The sequence below is a fragment of the Hevea brasiliensis genome, chromosome 10, assembly GCF_030052815.1.
Source record: "Hevea brasiliensis isolate MT/VB/25A 57/8 chromosome 10, ASM3005281v1, whole genome shotgun sequence".
NCBI classification, from domain to species: domain Eukaryota; kingdom Viridiplantae; phylum Streptophyta; class Magnoliopsida; order Malpighiales; family Euphorbiaceae; genus Hevea; species Hevea brasiliensis.
In genome coordinates, this window is record NC_079502.1 from 97,205,331 (window position 1) to 97,216,281 (window position 10,951).

The 10,951-nt window shown below is 28.8% G+C and overlaps 2 protein-coding genes across 2 annotated transcripts; both read right to left on the bottom strand.

The window, feature by feature from the left end:
- Positions 1 to 3,430: 3,430 nt before the first annotated feature.
- On the bottom strand, positions 3,431 to 4,758 carry LOC131169555 (senescence-specific cysteine protease SAG39-like). Its single transcript, XM_058128741.1, has 2 exons — positions 4,274 to 4,758; positions 3,431 to 4,145 (listed from the first exon to the last, which is right to left on the bottom strand). The coding sequence occupies exons 1-2, from the start codon at positions 4,716 to 4,718 to the stop codon at positions 3,547 to 3,549; spliced, it is 1,044 nt and encodes a 347-aa protein (XP_057984724.1). The 5' UTR covers positions 4,719 to 4,758; the 3' UTR covers positions 3,431 to 3,546.
- Positions 4,759 to 8,864: 4,106 nt separating this feature from the next.
- Positions 8,865 to 10,387, bottom strand: LOC131169556 (senescence-specific cysteine protease SAG39-like). Its single transcript, XM_058128742.1, has 2 exons — positions 9,893 to 10,387; positions 8,865 to 9,762 (listed from the first exon to the last, which is right to left on the bottom strand). Exons 1-2 carry the CDS (start codon positions 10,335 to 10,337, stop codon positions 9,164 to 9,166), a joined length of 1,044 nt encoding a protein of 347 aa, XP_057984725.1. The 5' UTR covers positions 10,338 to 10,387; the 3' UTR covers positions 8,865 to 9,163.
- Positions 10,388 to 10,951: the final 564 nt, after the last annotated feature.

A 10,951-nucleotide genomic window follows, 5' to 3' on the forward strand; every position in this document is an offset into this window, starting at 1 on the left:
AGATAAATATTTATAAGTGATGCATGGGTATGCTTGAATATATAATAATATTGAAATTATAATTAAAATTAATATTTTACTCACAGTACACCAAAGACAACTGTAGAGGTTGGGTAAAAAAATATGGTTGACTCTGATCACCTACATAATTTTATTGTGAATTTATTAGTGCTAATTCAAATAAAATAAATTTAAAGAGGCAATCCTAATTTATGCTGAAAATTCGGCAGAGTTTCCCCTATACCTATGACCTACCCAACCAGCAAAAAGATTCAAATAGTACTTCTAAATTCTCAATTTCCACAATCACATCTCATCAACATTATATGGACCCTCCTAGGCCCTCCAAATCAGAAAATAGTCATAAACTTGAAAAACTATGTTTTTATCCCTATAATTAATATTTTATAAAAATCCACTCAAACAAGCTCTAAAAAAATTCTAAAATTTTGTTCCACGGTCCTTAATAAGGTTATAAAGCTATCGCAAAAGGAATTGTAATTTTCTAATCACCCATGAATATTTTATGAATTTTTATTCAAAAATATTACTCAATTCCATAAGTTTCCAACAGCTAACATGTTCCTAATTCAACCCAAATCAACATTCACACATTTAACTCTCCATCCTCAAGCTTCAACCAATCATATAAAATTTAAATACCATAAATCCAGATGATCTTATAGGCTCAGATGCTAAAAATCTAACTAAAACCCACATTTATTTTTCAAAAATATTCCACAATCACTTAAAAATTCAACAAATACCATAACATATCTCCAAATAATTTTACTTTCAACATATATTTTTTTTAGAATTTTTTCTCTAATTTTCCCTGTTTAAGAAATACTGAATTTAAGCACCACAGACTGAGAAATAATGAAAATAACTTTATCCAAAGCTTATCTGTGTCTCAAAAATTTTAAAAATTTATGAGGAAGCCTCTAGAAGTTGAATCATCCCCAAAGCTCGTCAGAGCCACTGTCGAAACGACCGCGCATGCTGGCCGACCGCCGGTGACATTTGCCGGAACTGGTCACACCAAAATGGTCCTCTCCTCCTCTTGAGTCCATAGGTGGTCTTGGATCGTCGATCCAACGGTCGGATTATCGAAAATCTCGTCGGAAAGTAACAAAAAAAAACTAATTTTCTCTCTCTTCTCTAGCGCCGGAAACGGCCACTAAATCTGACAAGGCTGGTCTCATCTGAAAAAGCTCTCTCTTAGGAGTTCATAGCCTCTGGAATCACTCCAATCGAACATCGAGATCTCCGGATACGAGCATTTAAAGTTTGAGACTCATTTTTCTCTCTCTCTCTCTCTCTCCCTTGCCGCCGCTTCTGGTGGTTCTGGCCGTCACTGGAGGCCGCTTGGAGGGTCGCTGGAGCTATGCCGTGCTGGTGGGCATCACCGATGGTGGTGGTTCGCCGGGAAAAGAAGGAAAGAGATAGGGAGAGGTGAGAGAAAGTGAGAGGAGGGAGGTGAAATTGGGGGGGCGGTTGTGCTAATAATTTTTGGGTTCTTTTTTTTTTTCTAATTTGAGTTGTTACAATTATTTAGAGATCGGATAAAATATTAACTTAGTTAAGAAATGCTTGAACAATTTGAGCGAGATTACGAAATTACCCACAATTTGGGATTTTTAACACAGAGAGATCGGAAGACAGCAAAATGTAAAATTAGTTGTGCCGAAAATCTGACACCAATCTGAACAGGTTGAGTAGAGACGGAAATATCGGAGAAATTTTGATTTGAATGTACATGAGGTCGAGTAAACTTGGAATTTATTATTTGCCTGGCGGGTAACTTAGATTATCACCATTTCAGAGAAAATGACCTGTAGTCAGGTAATTAGTTGAGATCGGATAAAACACTAAAATGGGAGATTGACTAAATTACAACCCTTACTAAAAAAATTATATATTAATTACACGAGTTATGCATTTGTAGGTTAATCAAAATATGGCGTCTACAATTAGTGTGAACTTAAATGATCTATTATATAAGTGAGAAAATAAAAATTTTTATTGATTTGGAGCTAAGAAGATTATGGTGTCTCAAAGATTTCTCTATAGTATCACAGTTGGACATGTGTAATTAATAAGACTAATTGAACGTGGATCTTGCTTATGCTTCAGAAAAAGCATTAGGAGACTAATATAACCCTGTATATAATTAATATAGTTAATTAAAAGTTAATCTCCCACGGTTAGTGACTAATCTGTCCAATTAATTACTCAAGGAAAGTGTGGTTTTAGTTATGTAATGACACTTTACATAAAACTAAGTAAAAATTGCCACTTAATGGTAAAATGTAAAAGAAAGAATTAATAATATTTAAAGTTGGACAATTATAATCAACATAATCGCATTCACACTGTTTGTAATGATTCTTATGTAAAAATTCAATTTAATTTTGCAATAAAATTCATTTTTTTAAATAAATTTTAAGTATATATATATGTAGTCTCAACTCAAGAACAAGATTTTTCCAACACATGACTAGTAATTGAGCAATTTTTTTATGGGCAAAATGTTTAATTTAAACCTTGTATTTATTGAAAAATTTTAATTTAGTTCATTTTCAACTTTTTGTTTGAATTAATAGGTAAAAGTTTTAATGTAATCTTAATTTAGCTCAAAAATTAAAATTTATGGCTGAATTTCTTAATTTTTTGATTTAAATAAAAAATTAAAAAGTTTAATTTCTTAATTTTGTGACTAAACTTTTCATTTCTTTATTTAAATTCAAAAATCAAGAAACTCAATTTCTTGATTTTCTTAATTTTTGAACTAAATTGAGCTTAATTTGAAATTTTTACACTAAATTAAATAAAAAATTAAAAATAACTAAATTGAACTTTCTCAATTAATACTGGAGTGTAATTAAGCTTTAAGTTATTTTCTTATCTATTAACCAAAAAAGATTAAAGATAAATCTCCATTGAGGACATTCCAAGTGCTTTCATTTGGAAATAGCAAAATGATTTTGCCTTCTAACAATTAATTTGTATACTATTTTCTCATACCTGATAAATTAATAATGCAGATGTGATCTTCCATTCCATGCACATCAATCAAATCCATAACCCAAATTTTTACAAAGTTTCATTATATATTTACACTTTTCTTTTTGTCTTTTTTTTTTTTATGGAAATGATTAAAAAATAAAAATTATTGCAACATAAATACATGATTCACGCTTAAAAGTGTACATTTTTTTTTATAATCAAAATTTTTATTAATAGGTCAGAAAAAACTTAGCATCAAAGGACCAACTATACCCCAACCGATAGGTCTCCCGAAAATAACCAATAATGCTAAGTGAAAAAACCTGACAAAAAAGTATGTCAAATCTCTGAATACTGATAAAAAAACGGACCAAGACATGAGGGAGCAAGCCTTGCTAAACAAAACACAGCAGACCTGAACGACAAAATGTGTAAAACACAAGACTTAAAAGTGTACAGATTCACCAACATAAAATGAGAAACATGTATTTTTTAAGGGTTTTTTCCTTTTTTTCCTAAGATAACATATTATTTTAGTTAAGCATTGGCAGTCGGATAAGAGGAATCCATGGCAATTCCACACAAGCCTTCCTTAGCAAATACATCTTTATGCATCCTTATGTATCCTTGCTCTCCCCAATCTGCGCCCCATGAATTCTTGACAAGCCAATATTTGGTTCCATCACTGGTACTACCATACCCTACTGCTGTTACACCATGGTTTAGGATGTTTCCACATTCTCCTTTGAAAACACCAGAAGAGTAGAACTGAAAAGACAATCCGCCAGCATCAATGGAGACAGACACAGGTTGCTGTGCTACTGCCTTCATCAGTGATGCCTCACTGTTAGCAGGAACCGTTTCATAGCCAGTGATCTTAGCAATATGGGAAGCCTCCTTGTTGGGGTTACAAGTTCCATTAGTTCCTTTGTAAGGATAATTGGCTTCACTGGTGATGCCTTGGTTTCCCATTATGAACTTGAATCCATCTTCCATGTAACCACCATTACAGCCTTCATCCTTACCTTTAGTGTCACAATCTACGAGCTCTTGCTCGGATAAAGAGATCAATTTACCTGTAGTTATTTTGTGGATCCCCTCAATGGCTGCCACAGTTGAGAAAGCCCAGCAACACCCTACAAAATTAATAAGCATGGTACCAATTAATAAGAGAGGTTTCGAATTCGAGCCTTAATCAGAGTCAAATGAAAAAGAAAGAATCACGTATGTGAAAATAATTAATGTGAGTTTTCTTGTGCCATACCACAGTCGCCTTGATCTTTGACTGGGGTAACAGCTCCTTGCTTTCTCCAGTCCATGCTAGCAGGCAAACCGGTCACATTTGCATACTTAAATGAGGTTGCTTTCACTGATCTTGTCTGTTCCGACCTCCTGTATCCATTATGGGAAGCCTTGAACTCATCATTGGATAAGTCTGCAAATTTGTTAATCTTGAGCTTGCAGGATTTATTCCCTGCAGCATTAAAGGACTCTATGAACTTAACATTGTGCTTGAATATCTCGAAGCGTCTTTCTTTCTCTGCCTTATCCCTGTAAACCCTTCCATATTTTTTCATCCACAGCTCATGTCTCTCATGCATGGATGAAGACTGATCGTGGAGATATGGCTTTCGAGACGAGACTAGATCAGCCAAAATGAAGATCGAGAGAGCAATCAACAAACATTGCATTTTCCAAACTGATGCCATTGTTTATGATTAGTTGATGGACGTGTCTGAACTTTGAACTAGTAGAACTAAACTAAGGATTTGCTTTGTGAATCAACAAGAGCTAGCTTCTGGTTTTTATAGATTCTTGAAGTAACTAGCAAAATGGGATGTAATTTTGGTCTTTGGTTGTGTGCCTTGTAATTAGCTTTGGTGTATGGTTATTTATTTACTAAATAAAAACAAACCGCAGAATTTCACTCCTTTTACTGAATAGGATTGCTTGATCCTATCTTGGCTCGCTACTCTTTATTTTTTTTTAAATAAAAATGTTAATTTTGTAAAGTTTCATTAATTCTTAGTTGGCTAGCTCTCTATTGGCTTCGCTGAGACATTCAAATGGCGAAAAAAATGGAGGAGAGATGGATTGTTTTTTTCTTCTACTTATATTTGAGAGTTTACAAGTCTGAAGATTGACTAAAACTCATTAGTAGAGAATGGGGAATTTATCCCTTCTTAGTTCTAACCTAGAAGCAATTAATAAAATTTCATTATAATTTTTAATATAAGCTAGAATTAAACTATAATTATTTCACGTGAAGTATTGACTAAACATCTTTATTAGTAATTAACGTATTATGCACGGTGTGTGTGTGTATATATATATAATGGCTATAAGTTTTTTTTAATGGCCATAAGTTATTCTTTATTTATAATAATAATAATAATTATAATTATTATTATTATTAAATCATTTTAAAATAATAATAAAGTAAATTAATATTTATTAAATATATAAAAGGGAGAGAGAAAACTTTTAAGTATATATTGGTAAACATGAATATTAATTTTAGTGTCATTGACGTTTTCAAATTAAAAAATTAGGGAATATGATAATGTGTGATAATTATCTTTAATAATTATATATTATAGCTATTTAAAAAAAATTAAAAAATTTTAATGTTGATTTTTCTCTTTTTTTAAAAAAATTTAAAAATTAACTTATAAGCGTTATCTTTAATAATTAAATATATTTAAAAGAAAATTCAATTATTAATTTCTCACAAAAATTCAAATATTCTCTAACGCTTGATTCTAATTTAAAGCAGATATTTTAAAAGAAATTAAACTTTCCGTTGTGACAATAATTAGAGAGTCAAGATAATATTTGTTAAATTTTAAAATTAAACATCTTGTATTAACAAATCATTAACAATTAAATACTAAATTTAATTACAGTAAATATGTTTAAAAATATTTCACTAAATAATTTTTATTTTCCTTAAAAGTAGACATACGTCTTGATTAGGAAACCTCCTAATAAATGATAATTATATTTAGTAATTAATATTTTTCTATTATTTAAATTTAGAAGATCAAATTAATTAAGAATTGTATTTAGAAAATTAAATTATATAATAACTGTATATTACAACCGTTTAGGAAATATAAAAAAAATGTCATTAATAAATTTAATTAAAAATTATCACTTGGTATAAATATAATAGATTAAAAATCCTATCTTCTCTTGAATTATTCTAACAAAAATTTGAACCACCTCTTCATCAAGAAGCGAAAAGGAACATATATAAAATTAGCATATGTGTTTGTTGGATATAATTAATAAATTAGTCTAATTAATTCTTAGTTTTTCCTATATAATAATAATAATAATAATAATAATAATAATAATAATAATAACTATTTATTATAGTATTAATGTGTAATAATTAAATAATTTATAACTTATATATACATTAAGGAATTAATAACTTAATCATAATTTAAAGAAATTATATAATTAGTTAATAAAAAAATAGAGAGAATTTAATGAAATTACTTAGCATATATATATAATTTAAAAAATTTTCTAAATAATAATAAAACAATCTAACATGATTAATATTAACTAAAGTAATAATATCGATTATATATTAATTATACTATAAAAAATATCAAAAAATAATGAAAATTGAATATAAAAATAAATTTCTTTTTTACTATAACTATAAAAATAAATTTTTATTTCATTTTTTCTTAATTCATTATATATAGCATTCAATAAATAAATATATAAATATATATATATATATATAATATTAAAGTAAATTAAAATTTATTAAATATATTAAAATGAGAGATTGCAAAGTATTTAACTCCATATGACTACTTTTATAGTATAATTTTAAATTATTTTATTAATTTTAAGATATATAATTTTTAAACTTTTATAATTAAATGAAATAATTAAAAATTTATGAATCACTAAATAAGAAATTTATAATAATATTTTTATTTAATTAGTTATGAAAATTTGGTAACAATGATAATAATAAAAATATTTAAAAGGAAATTAAAAAATTAAATAAAAAATATAATTAAATACTTAATATAAAAGACAATAATTACTACAATTATAAAATATAATAATTTCTATATAGTAAGTATCACGTGGCAAAATTAAGAAAAAATATGTCCACATAGCAAGCTCTCTTCTTAGAATACGACGTTGCAGCTTGTTGCTTTATATAGATTATTATATTAGCATATAACACAATAAAATTATTAATATAATATAATCAAGAAATAAAATAGCTGTGTACTAATTCAATAGATTTTTTTCTCTAAATTCAGTTTATTATGAACTCAAAATATATATATGTGCGTGTGTTAAAAGTGCAATCATTTTTTTACATTTTTTTGGTGTAGAACGAAATTATTTAGATATTTCGCGTTATATATCTCTTTATTTATAGCAGTAACTTGGAACATTTAAATAATTTGAATATCAAATCTGAAATGTGAATGATGCATATATTTTTAAACTATAAATTCTAGCAATAGAGCTGTAGCGCTCGTCTAATTCAGAACCTCAAAGCAACAGTCTGATTTATTTGTTTTTCTATTGTTCTAAAAAAAATAATTTGGTAATAACATTTGCTAATAATATTTAAAATTTATATTCATATATAACTTTTCCTTACATTTTTTTAAAAAGCACTGAAGAAGTTATTTGAACTCCAACCATGTGATGATAGCCTAAGACTAACACCCACTTAATTTGAGTGTAGCGTGATTTATTAATGTATTATATCGTATTGCATAATATAATTTTTATTATTAACATATTTAGAAAAATGATATAGTATATGATAGTGGCTAATCTGTCCAATTAATTACTCAAGGAAAGTGTGATTTTAGTTGTGTAATGACAAATTATATAAAACCAAGTAAAAATTGCCACTTAATGGTAAAATGTAAAAGAAAGAATTAATAACATTTAAAGTTGGACAATTATAATCAACATAATCAAATTCACACTGTTTGTAATGATTCTTATGTAAAAATTCAATTTAATTTTGCAATAAAATTGATTTTTTTAAATAAATTTTAAGTATATATAGATGTAGTCTCAACTCAATAACAAGATTTTTCCAACACATCACTAATAATTTAGCAATTTTTTTATGGCAAAATGTTTAATTTAAACCTTGTATTTATTGAAAAATTTTAATTTAGTTCATTTTCAACTTTTTATTTAAATTAATGGATAAAAGTTTTAATGTAATCTTAATTTAGCTCAAAAATTAAAATTTATGGACTAAATTTCTTAATTTCTTGATCTAAATAAAAAATTAAGAAGTTTAATTTCTTAATTTTGGAACTAAACTTTTTTATTTCTTTATTTAAATTCAAAAATCAAGAGACTCGATTTCTTAATTTTTAGACTAAATTGAGCTTAATTTGAAATTTGTAGACTAAATTAAACAAAAAATTAAAAATAACTAAATTGAACTTTCTCAATTAATACTGAAGTGTAATTAAACTTTAAGTCATTTTCTTATCTATTAACCAAAAAAGATTAAAGATAAATCTCCATTGAGGACATTCCAAGTAAACATTTGGAAATAGCAAAATGATTTTGCCTTCTAACAATTAATTTGTATACTATTTTCTCATACCTGATAAATTAATAACGTAGATGTGATCTTCCATTCCATGCACATCAATCAAATCCATAACCCAAATTTTTACTAATTTTCATTATATATTTACACTTTTCTTTTTGTCCTTTTTTTGGAAATGATTAAAAAATAAAAATTATTGCAACATAAAATGCATGATTCACGCTTAAAAGTGTACATTTTTTTTGATAATCAAAATTTTTATTAATAGGTCAGAAAAAACTTAGCATCAAAGGACCAACTATACCCCAACCGATAGGTCTCCCCAAAATAACTAACCTAGAACCAATAATGCTAAGTGAAAAAACCTTACCCAAAAGTATGTCAAATCTGTGATTACTGATAAACAATGGACCAAGACATGAGGGAGCAAGCCTTGCTAAACAAAACACAGCAGACCTGAACGACAAAATGTGTAAAACACAAGACTTAAAAGTGTACAGATTCACCAACATAAAATGAGAAACATGTATTTTTGAAGGGTTTTTTTTCTTTTTTTCCTAAGATAACATATTATTTTAGTTAAGCATTGGCAGTCGGATAAGAGGAATCCATGGCAATTCCACACAAGCCTTCCTTAGCAAATACATCTTTATGCATCCTTATGTATCCTTGCTCACCCCAATCTGCGCCCCATGAATTCTTGACAAGCCAATATTTGGTTCCATCACTGGTACTACCATACCCTACTGCTGTTACACCATGGTTTAGGATGTTTCCACATTCTCCTTTGAAAACACCAGAAGAGTAGAACTGAAAAGACGATCCACCAGCATCAATGGAGACAGACACAGGTTGCTGTGCTACTGCCTTCATCAGTGATGCCTCACTGTTAGCAGGAACCGTTTCATAGCCAGTGATCTTAGCAATATGGGAAGCCTCCTTGTTGGGGTTACAAGTTCCATTAGTTCCTTTGTAAGGATAATTAGCTTCACTGGTGATGCCTTGGTTTTCCATTATGAACTTGAATCCATCTTCCATGTAACCACCATTACAGCCTTCATCCTTACCTTTAGTGTCACAATCTACAAGCTCTTGCTCGGATAAAGAGATCAATTTACCTGTAGTTATCTTGTGGATCCCCTCAATGGCTGCCACAGTTGAGAAAGCCCAGCAACACCCTGTACAAAATTAATAAGTATGGTACGAATTGATAAGAAAGATTTCAAATTCGAGCCTTAATCAGAGTCAAATGAAAAAGAAAGAATCATGTAAGTGAAAATAATCAATGTGAGTTTTCTTGTGCCATACCACAGTCGCCTTGATCCTTGACAGGGGTAACAGCTCCTTGCTGTCTCCAGTCCATGCTAGCAGGCAAACCGGTCACATTTGCATACTTAAATGAGGTTGCTTTCACTGATCTTGTCTGTTCCGACCTCCTATATCCATTGTGGGAAGCCTTGAACTCATCATTGGATAAGTCTGCAAATTTGTTAATCCTGAGCTTGTAGGATTTATTCCCAGCAGCATTAAAGGACTCTATGAACTTAACATTGTGCTTGAATATCTCGAGGCGTCTTTCTTTCTCTGCCTTATCCTTGTAAACCCTTCTGTATTTTTTCATCCATAGCTCATGTCTCTCATACATGGATGAAGATTGATCATGGAGATATAGCTTTCGAGACGAGACTAGATCAGCCAAAATGAAGATCAAGAGAGCAATCAACGAACATTGCATTTTCCAAACTGATGTCATTGTTTATAATTAGTTAATGGATGAGTCTGAACTTTGAACAAGTAGAACTAAATTAAGGATTGCTTTGTGAATCAACAAGAGCTAGCTTCTAGGTTTTATAGATTCTTGAAGTAACTAGCAAATCGGATGTGATTTTGGTCTTTGGTTGTGAGCCTTGGAATTAGCCTTGATATATGGTTAATTATTTACTAAACAAAAACAAACCGCAGAATTTTACTCCTTTTACTAAATAGGATTGCTTGATCCTATCTTAGCTCACTCCTCTTTTTTTTTCTTTTAATAAAAATGTAAATTTTGTTAAGCTTCATTATTAATTCTTGGTTGGCTAGCTTTTTTTTGACTTCGCTGAGACATTCAAGTGGAGAAAAAAAAAATAGGGGAGGAATGAATTTTTTTTTTCTCTAAGCTCAGTTTATTATATATATATATATATATATATATATATATATATATATATATATATATATATATATAATATTACATGTTTCTTATTTGAAAAGTGCAATCATGTTACTTACATTTTTTTTTGTGTGGGTGTGTAATTGGCAAGAACGAAATTATTTAGATATTTTATGTTATATATCTATTTATTTATGGCTTTAACATGAAATATT

Excerpts from the sequence above, each read along its gene's own strand:
- LOC131169556 (XM_058128742.1), bottom strand. The coding sequence starts at position 10,337 with ATGACATCAGTTTGGAAAATGCAATGTTCGTTGATTGCTCTCTTGATC. Across the intron at positions 9,763-9,892 it reads CAAGGATCAAGGCGACTGTG|GGTGTTGCTGGGCTTTCTCA; the intron begins GTATGGCACAAG and ends AATTTTGTACAG.
- LOC131169555 (XM_058128741.1), bottom strand. The coding sequence starts at position 4,718 with ATGGCATCAGTTTGGAAAATGCAATGTTTGTTGATTGCTCTCTCGATC. Across the intron at positions 4,146-4,273 it reads CAAAGATCAAGGCGACTGTG|GGTGTTGCTGGGCTTTCTCA; the intron begins GTATGGCACAAG and ends TTAATTTTGTAG.